General features: G+C 37.8%; 1 protein-coding gene across 2 annotated transcripts in view; it reads right to left on the bottom strand.

Moving 5' to 3' along the window:
- Nell1 (neural EGFL like 1) overlaps positions 1 to 15191 on the bottom strand; it is an 823979-nt gene that overhangs the window by 152590 nt on the left and 656198 nt on the right. For both annotated transcript variants that reach the window (XM_034515089.2, XM_076934998.1), the window contains exon 15: positions 10753 to 10848. In XM_034515089.2, coding sequence (XP_034370980.1) covers positions 10753 to 10848 — 96 coding nt within the window. The remainder of the gene's footprint in view (positions 1 to 10752; positions 10849 to 15191) is intronic.

Raw genomic sequence — 15191 nt, 5'->3', positions numbered from 1 at the left:
TATGTATTAACAAAAATGAATAAATAAATTCACCAAGAAGCACATTTTTTTTATTATTAAATGAATTTATTTCTGAAGTCAGAAAGTCCTGTTCTGGCAGATAACTAAGTCTTTCATCAGCCTCCAGGACTTCCAAAGCTACCATTTTTCTGAGCACTATTAATTGACTATACTTTAACTCTTCTTTTCACTGAATGAAATGTATTCAATTACAGTTATTCCTCCCAAATTTAATTGTGCTCTTCTGTGCCCACAGCTATTGTAGCTCTTGACCTCCTGGTTTTTATCTATTATTTCTTAGTTCTCCTGGTATTTGTAACTTCCAGAAAGGGCCTTCTGTAGACTTAATTAACTTGTTGAATCCTCCTTCTTCCAGATCATTAATGAAGCTGCTAAGTGAGTCTGACCCCAGAGCTCACATCTGTGGTGCCTTGACTGCCTTTCAACCCCAATTACACATGGCATGGTGTTCCCTTTTCCTGTCTTCCCTTATTTACATTCCTTTGGTCATTTCCCAAACCACTGAAACTATCACTTCCAAATAATTGGAAATTATATTTCAAATGAAATTTAATGTAAAATAGCCCTCAATGTTTTTCTTTGACCTAACTTTAGCATCCTTAGTGGAATAATAATTTATTCCCAGAATATTCTGAAAATTTAAAATAACAGTTCAAACATTTAACATCTTAAATAATGCTCTACTGGTGTTTGAAATTATGTTGATATACTGTTTCTAAAGGCAAATTTTTCATCTTTTCAAGTATTCTTTCCTCATATGTTTAAGGATCCACTGAGATGGGATACTTAAAAAATCTTATCTCTTCCCTTAACCTTATTAAACCTTCTAAAAGAGGAAACATTTGTACTCTTTGATTATTTTCAAAGGAATAATATAAATCATCACATTGGTCAGTGTTTCTTAAGATTGTTTTCCAGGGGTCAGACACAATTTTAGAAGTGAGAGCCTGGTTTCTGATTGAAAACACTGGGTTAAATATGCATATCTATTTCTGCTTTCACCTACAAAAACACTAATAACTACATAGTACAAAATAAATCAAAAGGTCTGAGGCCTCAAAGGCAAAGCACACAGGAGAGGACATAAGGGCAACATAATTTTGGAAACCAGAAAAGAGATAGATGAGTGTTAAATCAACTGGAAGACATAATAAAAATAGCTCAGAGTCCAACTGAGGAGAAAGCCCAAAGCCTCCTGATTTATACCTTGGATCCCAGGACGAACGGTGCTTTATCTCAGCAACTACAAACACTAGGGAGGCTAAACGAGGAAAATTAACTTGAAATTAGATTAAAAAGCAGTTCCTCAGAGTTTTTGTTCACCCCAGCCCATCACATGCCTTTCTCAACACAGCAGATGCTACAGCACTGTTCTCAGCATAGGGTGCCACAAATCCAGATGGATGAGAGCAGAAGTACCACGGCTCTGAGGGGCACCAAGTGAAAATTTATAGACCGAACTTTTCAACTCTTGCCTTTTGCAGCCTAGTTGTCTGCAGGCATATGCAGGCATACCAGCAACCACATTTAACGCATCTAGGAATTTAATCATTTCTTTCCAGGGTAATGGGCAGTTAATCTTTGCAAAAACTGTGGATTACCATGCCACACAGACAAAATGAGTTTAAAATAAACATTTTTTAATGCTTCTATCTAAAAGATGAGCAGATAGGTAAGGATGCTTGAGAAAAAGCAAAGATGCCTGAGAAAAAAGCAAAGTAGGAGGAAAAGATGAACTTAACAAAGTAGATGTTAGGAAGGAATCATGAAACAAAAACTCTTGTCATTATATTTAAACATCAAACAAAACAAAGCAAACTACTAGATAGAAGAGCCTTTAATCAATGACAATAAAACAGAATAGTAGAAGTTAATAGCATAATAAGTAGAAAGGTAAGATAGAGAAAAATCCCAACCATACTCATAAAATAATAAAATAGTAAACGGGAGGGATAAAAACATTGAATTACACACAAGTATTAGAATAATTTAAAATGAAATCTAGCAAGTATGGTCTAGACTCGTTGATCTAGTTACTGCTTCCTCTAAAAGGAAAAGTCACACAGCACCCTCCTCTACCACCCCTAAAGTAGCTCTTCTCAAATAAAGAAAGGGTAAATCTGGATGATGTGGTAGAGTAGAAGAAACTACTTCTGTGTAACCTATTTAAAGAGAGGAGTTGAGGCAGAAGAAAAATAGAAATAGTTTCATAAATTCACAAATTGATAGGTTAGCTGAAGTCATAAGAAGAGGAGGAGGAGCAGGAGGAAGAGGAGGAGGAGCAGGAGGAAGAGGAGGAGGAGCAGGAGGAAGAGGAGGAGGAGCAGGAGGAAGAGGAGGAAGACAGATGAGTTGAAGCTCTGTGACTATCACAAAGGGAGAAGCCAATGCCTCATTTCAAAGCAGACTGGACACTGAGTTCTTGAGAAGGAGCTGTTCAACAAGATTTCCAAATAAAATTAGAAGAGACACCCGAAATGTCAATGTACAACTCAGAACACTGAAACTCAAGAAACATATAAAGGAAGGAGACATGACTTCTGGTCATGTGACCTCAAGGTGGATGTGATAAAGCAGATGAATTTACTCTAGAACTTAGGAAACTCAATGCTACAAAGGACAAAGTCAATAAAATGAGTGAGAAAACAAGAAACATAGGAGGAAAGTCTACATAGATGAAAAGATCAACAAGAAAACTGAAGTTTTTGAAAATAGATAGAGGGAGAAAAAAACCTCAGTGAGCCAAGGTATGTGCACAGAAAAAAATACTGCCACTGATATGCTTGACTAGAGAGAACAAAGGACATTACAGATGGAAGATAGAGTCCAATCATCTGTACAAAGAAAAGATACATAATCATAACAGCAATGTTCAAGAGTTAGGGATATGATCAAAATACCAAACCTAAGGATCTATGAGACAGAAGAGGGAGCTATGATACATACATTTAAGTCTATGCAATGAAGCTAGGACAAACAAGTTTTCAAATCCAGAGAAAGAAAAGAACCTTCAAGCAAAAGGAGTAACAACAACAACAACAAAGATATGATCATAGAACCTGTTCGTGCCACATTATAGTCAAGATGTAAACCCAAACCAGACCAAAATAATATCATATAAAGTAAACATATCAGAATAGTAACTTATCTGTCGTGGCAATCCTAAAGGCCAGAAAAACATGAATTATGGACCCTTGAGGCAGAATGTTTGGAGAAGACCAGAGGTAGGGAGCAGGAGATGGAGGAGAAGGAGAAGGAGGTAATGACCTTACTTTTAATTTTTAAAACTTAATGAGTTGTAACATTCCAAGTGAAAGTAATTGGATTTATTTAAAGAACATGAAAGGAAATCTGGTATAGTTATTAATTATTGGGATTAACCCTCAGCTCTGTGGAGAAAAAAAAAGGATAGTTCCACTAATTTAAAAGAAGAATGGGAGCTGTGAACACAGCTTAGTTGGCAGAGGGCTTGCCTGGCATGCATGAAGTCCCAGGTTCGGTCTTCAAAACAGTGAATAAACTGGGCACAAGGATACATATCTGCCATCCCAGATCTCTGGAATCAGGAGGATCAGAAGTTCAAGGTCATCATCAGCTATACTGAATATTTGGGGGCAGCCTGAAGTACATGAGATGTCAAGCAAAATAAAGAAATACATTGAGCTATATACTTATATTTTGTGTAACTCACACATGCTTTGTATATTTCAGTAACATTTCTCATCTTTTATAAAATTTTCTATTTTCTTTTTTTTTTTTGCCTCTTTTTGGACCTAGCATTATTTTTTAAAGTGTGAGAATAAGTATAACACCAAAATTTTACTAGGTTACAACTCTAACAATAGTTATAAAAACTGAGACAACAGAAATGATAGTGATATGAACAGAAGAAAAATGGAAGATTGTCAAGAATACTTTAATAGTGCAAATAAGTAGAGCCAATATCAACAGAAATTACACAATATGCTGTAGACATACATGCCAATCCCATTTGTGTGATCTCCAACCCCTTCAACCTTCAGTTCCCTCATTGATTGAACAAGAACGATAATGATATCCCCCTTTTCAACTATTTAAGCACATACGCAATGGCTGAAACATAGCCACCTCCAGAATATCAGCCGTTGATGAGTCTTAGAATAAGAACTAGGAAAATGTTTGCTGCTTAGGCAACCAGTACATAGGTGCCTGGTAACTACTTTTTTCAGTGTGTATGACACTAATGTCATGAGATTATACTTACTTAGAATAAAAGAAGCCTACTGACCCATGAGTTTGTTCATTCAGTAAATACTTCTTAAGTGTGAACCAAGCTACAGATACTGTTCTGAGAGCTGAGTCACAGACACAGTCACAGGTTCACCTCTCAGGAAGAAAAGGGGCAACAGCAAGATAGCTAAGTGATATAATCTGCTGAGTCATTAAATTAGTCAAGCAGGGAATGCAAGGGTTATTTTGCTTAGACTTTCTGGTGTCAAGTTGACATAAACTATCCAGCACAGATTCTACATGAATTTCAAACATTGGGTTAAACTGTTTGGGTAGGCAATGAAAAAGATAAACAGGTGGATTTAGTACCCTTGCATAGAGAATATGAAAGAACAAGAAAGAATGTAAGAGAATAAATTTGTTTTGAATTATCAGGGATTTTCAATAACCAGACATTCCTCTTATTGGATATTACATATATTCATGATAAATATTTACGCCTGTATAGCTCATAGGCAAAGAGAAAAAAACTGCAATGAAAAAGCTCAGAGATCTGAAAACATACACTGATTGAGAGTAGTTTAAAATGGTCTAAACTTTCAGACTTAAAAAGAGGAGAAGATAAAGCTAGAGAGAGAAGCAAAGGTTTAATCACACAGGTCTTTATAAAATTTGACGCTTATCTTTTAAGGACTAGAGAGGTCAGGAAAGATTTTCGTAGCAAGGCATCCTTTAATACAATAATCTTCCAGGATCTCTCCTCATGAACTCCATCTACTTGGTTAAAACTACATCCATCCACAGATAATTCTGAGGTCTCTGTTAAACTAGAGGCTGCGATAAAGCCAACATACCTCATCAGAAATTGCTTATCATTTCAACCAGCACCAGGAGAAATGTGTAGATCTTGGTCTTTTATCCATCCTATTTTGGACTGAACTGAACACTGATAGCTGCCTTTTCTAACCAATGAATCTTATTAGAATAGCATGAAGCAAGACCTGAGTTATATTCATTCTAGATCTATCTTGAAGCTTCAGTGAGCCCTTTTTCTACATGATCTATAGTGTGGTACATGTTCTTAGACACAAAGGCTTACAAGGATATGCTAAGGTAAGTTAGTAACTCTGGGATCTGGGTGGTCACAGGGTCACAGAAAGCTGCCTTGCTTTCCGTTTAGCCAGTACCCTTCACGTCACAGTGGTGTTTGTATTTTCCAGAACACAGGATTAAAAATGAGACTCTGAAGCAAACTCTTGACTTTCACAGTTCAGTAGTGCAGGCTTGCCTTGTGGGAGGCAAGTGCTGCCTGTCACCTAAACAGCTATTATTTTTCTGCATGCAGCCTAGACAGGGTAATTCCTAATAGCCTTCATTTATTTTATGGTGAATGTCAATCTGTTAAAATGATTGGCTTCTTTCTGAACAGCAAAGGCACTAAGAGCTTTACAGAAACCAATGCTAACAATGCTATCAGAAACAGCCCCAAACTCCTAGACTCTTCTTCCAAGTATCCCAATGGTATTCTTCATCCTCACCCTCACCCTCACTATGATGCATTCTGTCTAAGACAATTTTTACATATAATTAATGTTGGAGTTATAACTTAAGATCCAAGAAATGTCATGACTAGACCTTGTGAAACCTGAGTCCCCATTTATACATGTTTGTTTATTTATTTATTTATCAAAATTTATTGAGTTATATTATAATCATGTGCTACATGTGGATTTTTCCCATGTTAGGGTCCTGATAGATAATAATATAATATTAGTTTTAAGAACTTTTAGATCCCAAAGTTGAGTACCAAACCAAATTTACAACACATGTGAAAAGCTCCACCTGTGTTTGTCAGAAGGTCTTGCCTTCTGATTCTCTGAAACCAAGCCTAGAAATCCAGCAGCAGGCACTCATGGACCCAAGGAAGAACTTCCTTGGGTGAAAGCTATTTGCCAAGATCTCACTCTCAGTATGAGAAGAATTTCCTTTTTAAACTCATCCCCATGGAATTAGAGCTTCTGTAGATAATGGATTCAAGCTGTAGACTTCTTGTGATCTAAGACACTCCAAAGCCCTGAACTTTTGCCTTCCAACTTTACATATTCTAATAAAACAACAACAAAACACAAAAAACCAACAAACAACAACAACAACAACAACCTCACTTAGCCTATTTAGTGTTGTTTCTGTGACTCTGAGACCATCTTCTGCCCCATGTGGAGATTTTCAGGGACACCATCCCTGAAGAAAATTGACTCTCCCTTCCCTAGCAACCATTAATTCCCATAGCTCCTCAACTAGGGGGTGGAATTTCATAAGCCCCACCCCTATCCATGCTGGGCTTCTGGTTGGCTTGATCCTATACAAGTCTCATGCACATCACATCTACTATGAATGCACGTGTCATTGTGCTGTAATATCTGAAAATACTGTTCTACTGTAGACATCTACTCCCTGTGTCATCTTCCAAGGGGATTCCATAGTTTTGTGGAGAAAGAGTGATATAAACATCCCAATTGGAGCTGATTATCTATGGTCTCTTACTCTCTGCATGTTGTCTAATTATGGGATTCTGTATAAATAACCAGCTACTGTGAAAATGAACTTCACTGATGAGGGTTGAGGGATACAATAGTCTGTTGGGATAAAGATAAGAAGGTCGAGGGGCAATTTAATACTATGTTCATTTAGCAGAATAAAAGAACCTAGCACTATGGTCCTTAGTCCATATAAATCTCCATGTTGACATGAAACTAAATCATGCCAAACACATAAAAAAAGAAATACCCAAAGGGTAAATTTAAAACTAATATGACATGTCTAGGAAAGAACGGGGACAAAATGAAACCTGACGTTTAACAAACCCACATCAACAGAAATGAAGTGGAAAGTTATTGATCCTTGTGTCATATACAAATGGAGTCTACCATTTCACCCATTACAAATAACATTGTATTTAAAAGAACAACTTTAGCAACCAAAGGAAATGTACTTGAATTTTGAGTGGATACATATTACAAGCATTGAGTAAAAACAGTAACTAGAGGATCCAGGGAAACATGTATAAATATAAGTGGCTCAAATAAAGCCATTTAGTCCTGTAACAAGACAAATAGAGGATTTACTGTGTTTGACTCACCAGCTTGCTGCCATTGGCTCTCTAATTCTCATGAAGTGGAACTTCTCATGAGCCAATAAACTTGATGCTCATAATGAGCAAAACTAAAAACATTCAGCCCAGAGAGGACCCAGACTTGAAATGATCTCCATACAATTCACCCAGATCCACTGTGCACAACTAATTGGAAAAGCGTGTATTTGAACCTTTCTGTGAAGGATCCCACAGAACACTGGCCAGGATTAAATGAATGAATGAGCTCAGAGAAACATCACTTGCAGAAGATTTTTACATTAATGGATCTTTTCCATGGGAGATACTGTAAAAATTCAATCATGTGGAATTGCTGGTTAAAAATTTAATATTTATCTAAAGAGAAAGGACTTGCCTGAAACATTGTCTTTCTGTCTCTGTCTTGATTTTCTTCTATACCTATATTTTCCTGTGCTTCACCTTAGAAGCAGAAGAATAAGGAGTACTTCAAAAATTCACTTAGTGGACGAAAAATAGGACAGAGGGGCAATCAATAAAGAAAAAGGATCCACTGTAACTTCTCTGGGGCTGCTACTGACCCCTGGCCTTACTGTGTAGCAATGCTCCCCTCTGTGATTTGTAATCTTAAAATATGTAGTAGATATTATGATTAAATTTTGAAGTACCCAGTGCTTCTCAGTGGAAATGCAAATTTGTGGAGCTTTTCTTCATGTTCCAGTTCCCCTAGTCTAGGGGAAGTGATTCAAAAAAATAATTTTAATTCTTTTCTGACAAGTTCTCACTTGTCTGAAATGTGTTGATATCACATCCACTTCATGTGGTGTTCTCTTATTCCCTTATCCACTACCATCCATGGCTTCCTCCTCCCAACTGTTCCTGTCCTACCCCCGTGTCTTCAGTTTTATAGGTGCAGGATTGGTGCAGATAACCACAGACTCGGTGTGTTCATGACTGCAGCTGCCTGTTGCATCTAGAAGACAGTGTTTCTAACTTCTTCCCATTGTCTTGGTCTAGCATGGCTCTCCCCTTTCATCCTCAATACTCTGTGATACTGGGTAGAGATGGATCTATGCACTATTTTTGTTTTAGGCAAAATTTATTTCTTCATATTATATAATTATTATTTCTCAAAATATTGGACTGCATTTAAATACTTTAATTTATTATTTTATTGCATAAAACACACTCTAAAACCTCTTACTACTTATCAATATTTCCCATTCATACAGTTTGATGAAAGTGATAGCTTAACTTTTGGAGTTAGGCATTGTATTCTTTACACAATAAACATTTGGCATTGACTATTATAATTGTATTAGGTCTTACTTTCTTGTTTTATTTCCACATCTCCTTAATGCTAACCTCTAAATGAAGTAAGAATACCCATCACAAGTGATGAGATGCAATTTGAATAATACTCTCAGTTTGGGCTATTTGCAAATGTCATTGACCCCAGATCAGCTTTAGATTGTCATCCGGATAAATGGGAGTGAAAATATGTATCTCATGGTAGCATGGGAGTGATCAACTTTAATCCAAGCAGTCTGGAGGCAGAGGCAGACAAATTACTCTGAGTTGAGGGCCAGCCTGGTCTACATTGTGAGTGTCAAGTCAGCCAAGCCTATATCACAAGATTTTGTCCAAAAAAAAAAGCAGAAAAAAAACCACCTTCTCTCTTTAATGTTTATTTCTAGTATTAAAGCACCCACTGAAAAAGATTAGCATCATTATTATATAGAGATGGCACAGCATTAACAATGATGTCTGCAACTTCATGATACAGACAGCATTCTCTCCAGTTTAAGGAAACAAATGGGTTCTAGATAAAACCTAAAAATCCTGCCTCTTTTTTCATTTAAAATATAATTAAAATTAAGTGTATTGCAAGAGCTGGTATCACTAAGTTTACTAGATTTGAACAGGAATTCTGTGGGTAAGGTGGCTGGGACACAGAGGGTTCCTCCAGGGGGAAGTTAGGTATAGAGGCTGTAGATACAGCTGCTCATTAAAGGCCTTCTCCATGGTTCCTCATGGAGCAGCCCCAATGACATGAGAACATCCTTGAGTTTCCAAAACAGCTTTATTGGCATGATGGATGATGGTGGAATCTGGATGTGCACCCCTCCCCGCCCCCGTGAAACTCAGGGCAGACCTGAATTAAATAGGGAGGGAGAGAGTGGGGAGGGGATGGGGAAGAATGCTTAATTGGCTCCACCCTCTGGCCTTCAGGCTAAATTTGGACATCATTTTAAAGGGTTAGTATGCAAATGTTCAGAGTAGACAGTGAAATGTTAACTGTTGGCCAGAGTGAAGAAAGGTAACTTCCTTGTGTGCTTTGTTTTTTCGAAACAGAGTTCCATTGTATAGTCCTGAATGGCTAGAGGCTCTCTATATAAATGAGGCTGGCTTCCAGCTCAGAAATCTATGTACCTCGGCTTCCCACCTCATGCTGAGATTAAAGGTGGATGCCACTATTCCCAGCAAATGGCCTCATTTTTAAAATCCATGACATGAATTCAGAAGCTTTTAAGCCCAAAGAAAAGAAGACAGTATCTATTCTTATCTATAGCATTTGATAAGTATACCCCCATCTACCTGACTAATAGGGCTACATACAACATCATGCCCATTTTCCTAAGCTATAGCGTGATATCCAGACTCAGGAAAGCACAATGCAGTGAGTGTATCTCAGAAAAAGCATGGCAAAAAAAATAGACGTTTCCTTGTACATGCTAGTGAAAACTACTACAAATTTCTCATGTGCACACGTAGGCCATTCCCAATCACCAGATGGACTAGACTTCCCTAAGGAGTGGCACATGTAAATGCCACCTTTAGTGTGAGCAGAAAGGTGCATAAGAGGAAACATACTGGTATTAACTGCCTTATATGATTGAGTTCATGAATGATAATGTTCCCAATAAACCAATATTGAAATAAAATCTTAACCACACTAATAATCCTCCTGCCAGAATTATTTAACGTGCTTTTATGCAAAGACCAGGTGCTGCTCATTCAGATTCCATCGACACAGCAGATTGTAATAACTCCAGTAGTTTTGTGAACAGCTACCGGGTTGATGATAAGTAGGGCAGGTCAGTTCATCACACCTTATCTCTAATTAGTACTGAATAAAAACACACACAGCAAATTACAGCAGAGAAAAGACTTGACCTGGCTAAGCGAGATGCACTGCAGTGGGGGTAGATAAGATTCCATGTACAGAAAGAAAAGGTCTATTACCCAATATAGTCATCAAAATGAACCAGCTTTGGAAAATCCACGATCAAAACACAATGTCAGCTCACAGAGACCCCTGAGGGAAACAGCTTCCATTTCCATTTATTCTCTTTGAGTTGCTTCCCCCACTTACATAAACGCACCTGAAAAACAGGTCAGATTCATCTTACCTTTCTCACAGTGGCTTCCTGTGAATCCAGAAGGACAGACACACTTGTTAGGAGCCACACAGGTACCTCCATATCTGCAACCCTCTTCACAGAATGCTGTAATGGAAGCAAAGGTTTTGTTTAGCTAACATAATCATAATATATATATAATCTTCCAGGAAAATGCACCTCTATATTGGTATATTCAAGTTTTTCTATACACACAAAGAAATAAGTATAACAATATGTTTCCACTGCTTTATATGAAGTTAACTGAAATAATTGATTTAAGGTGTTGCACTTGAACCTGACATGGGCTAAATGAGAGCTGGCATTGGCAGAGGCTCCTTCTGCCATCCTTATTGATTGATTTGAAATCATCTGAGACAAATAGCTCAAAAGTGAAAGGTGAGGTTGGGAGCAAAGACGTTTTTAATACCCAGTGTCTTAAAACCTATTTTTTTCTCAATAAGTATCATTTATATTATCTTTTATGGCAATACATTCTTTACTTTTTCAAAAGTATGTTTGGTGCTTGATAGTTTTTTTATATATATATAAAATAATAAAATGAATCATTTACACTTGAATATTTAAGCTGGCTCCAGTATTTTGCCTCCATAAATAACTCATTTTTCTCATAGCTAAGATGTTTAGCTCATCCCAAATTCTTGATTTAGGAAAATTATCTGAATGTGAAATATGCCTTGAAAGGGTGTGGACTTAAATTCTCCATTTTGGTAAGTCTTACAAAGCTATCCAACCCCATCTAAGACCCTTAATGTTACTTGTAAATGTGATACAATATAGAATAACCTATAAAGAGAATCCTAATGAAGAATTTCTACATCAGACTGCCCTATGGGATTTTCTGTAAGATATTATATTAATTGCAAATTGATATAAAATGACCCAGTCCAGTGTGGGTACCGTAATCCTCCAGACAGGGGAACCTGAAGAGTACAATAGAAGAGGAAGCTAGCTGAATAAAAGCAAGCAGGCAAGGACCCTTAGACTTAATCTCTCTACAATTAACAGTAGGTGAATTAGCTGTTTAAGCTCACCCCTGCCTTTACTTCCAACAGAACTATGACTTGGAACTGTGAGCACTTTACCAAATTACATTGCTTTTTATCAGGATGCTTTATCACTGAAACAGAAATAAAAGCCAGATTTTACCCCCAAGTGTTTCTCAACTGAGGGGGGCTGGAGGTCTCTAGTTATGCACCCATAGCAAAACAGCACTCACAATTGTCCCTTTACACACAGTTAGTACCCTGACACCACCCACTCCACCATGAGGCCCTGAAAGGACAACTAGCTAAGATACTTTTGCTCATTTCTACATCCTAATCTCAGCATCTATCTCCTGGTAGTTATAGAAGATACTTGCTGGATGGCTTATTCTCCACTTTGCAGGTTACTCTGATAAGACAATTCCCACCTCTGTAATTCTACACCACTTCCATTCAGGATAAGCCACTGAAGGGTGTTACCATATAACCTATCATGTGATCTGTTGACTAATACAGTCATTAAAATTTGCTATTAATGAAGCTAAGTGACACAGTTAAGACTGAGTTCCTTTTATTCGAATGAGAGCTGCACACACAAGAGTTTTAAATTTTAATTGTAGTAAGAAAATGTCACCCTGGAAAAATGTCCTGGCCGTATGTTGCCATCGTTGCTTAATTAATATGAGTCTAGCTATAAAAGCCACAGGGTGTGTTTAGATAGCTGAGAACCAGCCAAAGGGGTAGAACTTATCACAATGTTGCTGTTTTCCACATCATTTACTGTCTCTTGGGTAAATTCATATTCTACGGATTCAGCAATTAATTTTGAGCTGCTTTCTGTGCTAGAGGAGAGTGCAGACCTTGGAATTGAAGGACTATTTTCTAGTCTACAGCATCTTACCATACTGATACAAGAAAAAGAAAGAGAGTAAAGAAAGATTTAGGCAAAATCTGCTTTGGCGTGTCCATCAAGAAACCTATATGCATCTTGAGAAGTCACACAGTGTAAGATCTTGTGAAAGGCATTTTCAGTGAGATATTTAAAGTGTACTTGTGGATCACTGAAACATAGCAAAGTTTTTCTGCAGAGTAAGAGTGAAAAAGGGAAGCAGGTTACAGAGTTCAGGGGATGGCAGAAGATGGCAGAGCTGGAAGGAGAAAGTTCAGCTTGACTTTCCTTAGTATACAGATAGATATTACTTAGGATCTACGGACCGTGTTAAAAACCGAGTATATATGTTTCTGGTTTTATATAAAACTATTTCTTATATAAAAATAATAATATGAGAATCTGTAAGGGGCTTGTGAGGCTTTTGTGACAATATGTGGATATGTAAAGAGCTCTATGATGTTGAGTTTGTAGTATAAAGAACTTTACCTAGATTGTGTTGTGTGTGTAGTTATGTAAAATTAGTTGGTAGCAGCGTCATGGTGACTATGAAGTACAGACTTGTGTCAAGACATTCAAAACCTTCCTGGAAGCTACATAGATTCAACAGCTAAGGGAAATGGCTGTTGTAGGAAATCCACGTTGGTTTTCCAGCATTCGCATAGTAACTCACAACCATCTGTGACTCCAGTTCCCGAGGAACATAGTGCCCACTTCTGTCCTCTGCATGAGCTACATGCCTGTACATGTGTGTGTAGTCCACAAACATACACACAAATAATCACACATATACATAAAATAAAAGAAAAACTTAAAGACATTTAAAATAAGCCATTTTTACAAGAAGTTTACCAACACATGCTGATGATAACAATATGGAAACTTGTTACTGTTTTGATATAAAAATGTTCAAAATGAGGTTCAGAAACCAAGACTACATTGTCACTCACTGGCAGAGCTATGACTCAAGCAAAAGGCTTCACCTACAAAAACACCTTTCATTTGTTACAAGACAAGCTAACCTGTAATCCCATGCTCAGAAAGGCAGGTTTATCCTTTCTTAAATAGTTCCATAATGGATAAAGAAGGTGGATATTCCATTCATTTAGCTACTTGGTAACACATTTTTGTCTGTCTGCTTACATCTCTTATAGATCTAGGAACATAGCAATTTTAAAAGAAATTAATCTGGAATAAAGAAGGAAATAATTGCCTCCTTGATCATTAGACTAAATAAATAAATAAATAAATAAATAATAAAATAAAACAAAACTAAGTTTAAAAAAAAAGAAAAACATAGCCTTGTCATCCAAAACTTATCTACCTTAGTTAAATCAAGATCAACACTAGTTTTCTTGCTTTGATTTATAAAATACCAAAAAGAAGCTGCTCTGTTCTAGTTTAAACATGGGTAATTACTAGTGCCCTGATAAGCTTTTTAAAAAATGTTATTGGATATTTTATTTATATTTCAGATGTTATCCCCCATTTCCCCCCCTGCTCAGGAACTCCCTATCCTATGCCCCTCCTCCTGCTTCTATGAGGATGTGCCTCCACCCTCCCACACTCCCACCTCCCCACCCTAGAATTTCCCCACGCTGGGGCATCCAGCCTTCATGGGACCAAGGATCTCCTCTCCCACCTATGCCTGACAAGGCCATCCTCCCCTACATATACAGCTGGAGACATGGGGCCCTCCCTATGTGCTCCCAGGCTGGTGGTTTAGACCCTGAGGAGCTTGGGTTGCTTGGTATTGCTGTTCTCCCCATGGGGCTGCAAACCCTTTCAGCTCCTTCAGTCTTCTTTCTTAACTCCTCCATTGGGAACCCCTTGATCAGTTCAATGGTTAGCTGTGAGCATCTGCCTCTGAAAATGTCAGACTCTGGCAGACCTCTAAAGAGACAGCTATATCGGGCTCCTGTCAGCACGCACTTCCTGGCATCCACATCAGTGTCTACCTTTGGTGACTGCACATGGGATGAATACCCAGGTGGGACAGTCTCCAGATGACCCCTCCTTCAGTTTCTGTCCCACACTTTGTCTCCATATTTGCTCCCATGAGTATTTTGTTACTCCTTCTAAGAAGGACCGAACCTGACAAGCTTTTTTGACCAATTATCAACCCAACCAACATTACAAAGGAAAGGCTATTCGGGCACCTACAGCTTGGACAGCAAAGCTTTGTGGGCATCAGAACTAAACATGTCATGGCACCAGTGTATCAAGTCTTGGCTTATACACTGAGCTGTTAGAAGGTCTATAGTCCCCAGTCTGCCTTAGGCATGAGAGCTATGTGACCTTTGGCATAGTAGTTCATCTCTCTGTGTCTCAGTTTCCTCATTTCTAAGGCACTGATGATTATTAATGATGCCACCTGTTCTGAGAGGGTGAGATTAAGTTACTAATTTCAGCCACTTAGCACAATACATGAGCCCAATATCTTCATGACCAGTTCTGTCACCAGAGCCAGATAACAGTCATATTCTAGTCTTTCCTGACTCAATGGCCTTAGAGAATAAATAGCCACAGATCTAGGATCTTACTTCCCTTACAAA

This window comes from Arvicanthis niloticus, chromosome 1 (assembly GCF_011762505.2).
Source record: "Arvicanthis niloticus isolate mArvNil1 chromosome 1, mArvNil1.pat.X, whole genome shotgun sequence".
In the NCBI taxonomy this organism is placed as follows: Eukaryota; Metazoa; Chordata; class Mammalia; order Rodentia; family Muridae; genus Arvicanthis; species Arvicanthis niloticus.
Note: the sequence above shows the minus strand (reverse complement) of the source record. Positions and strands in the feature narration are given on the sequence as shown.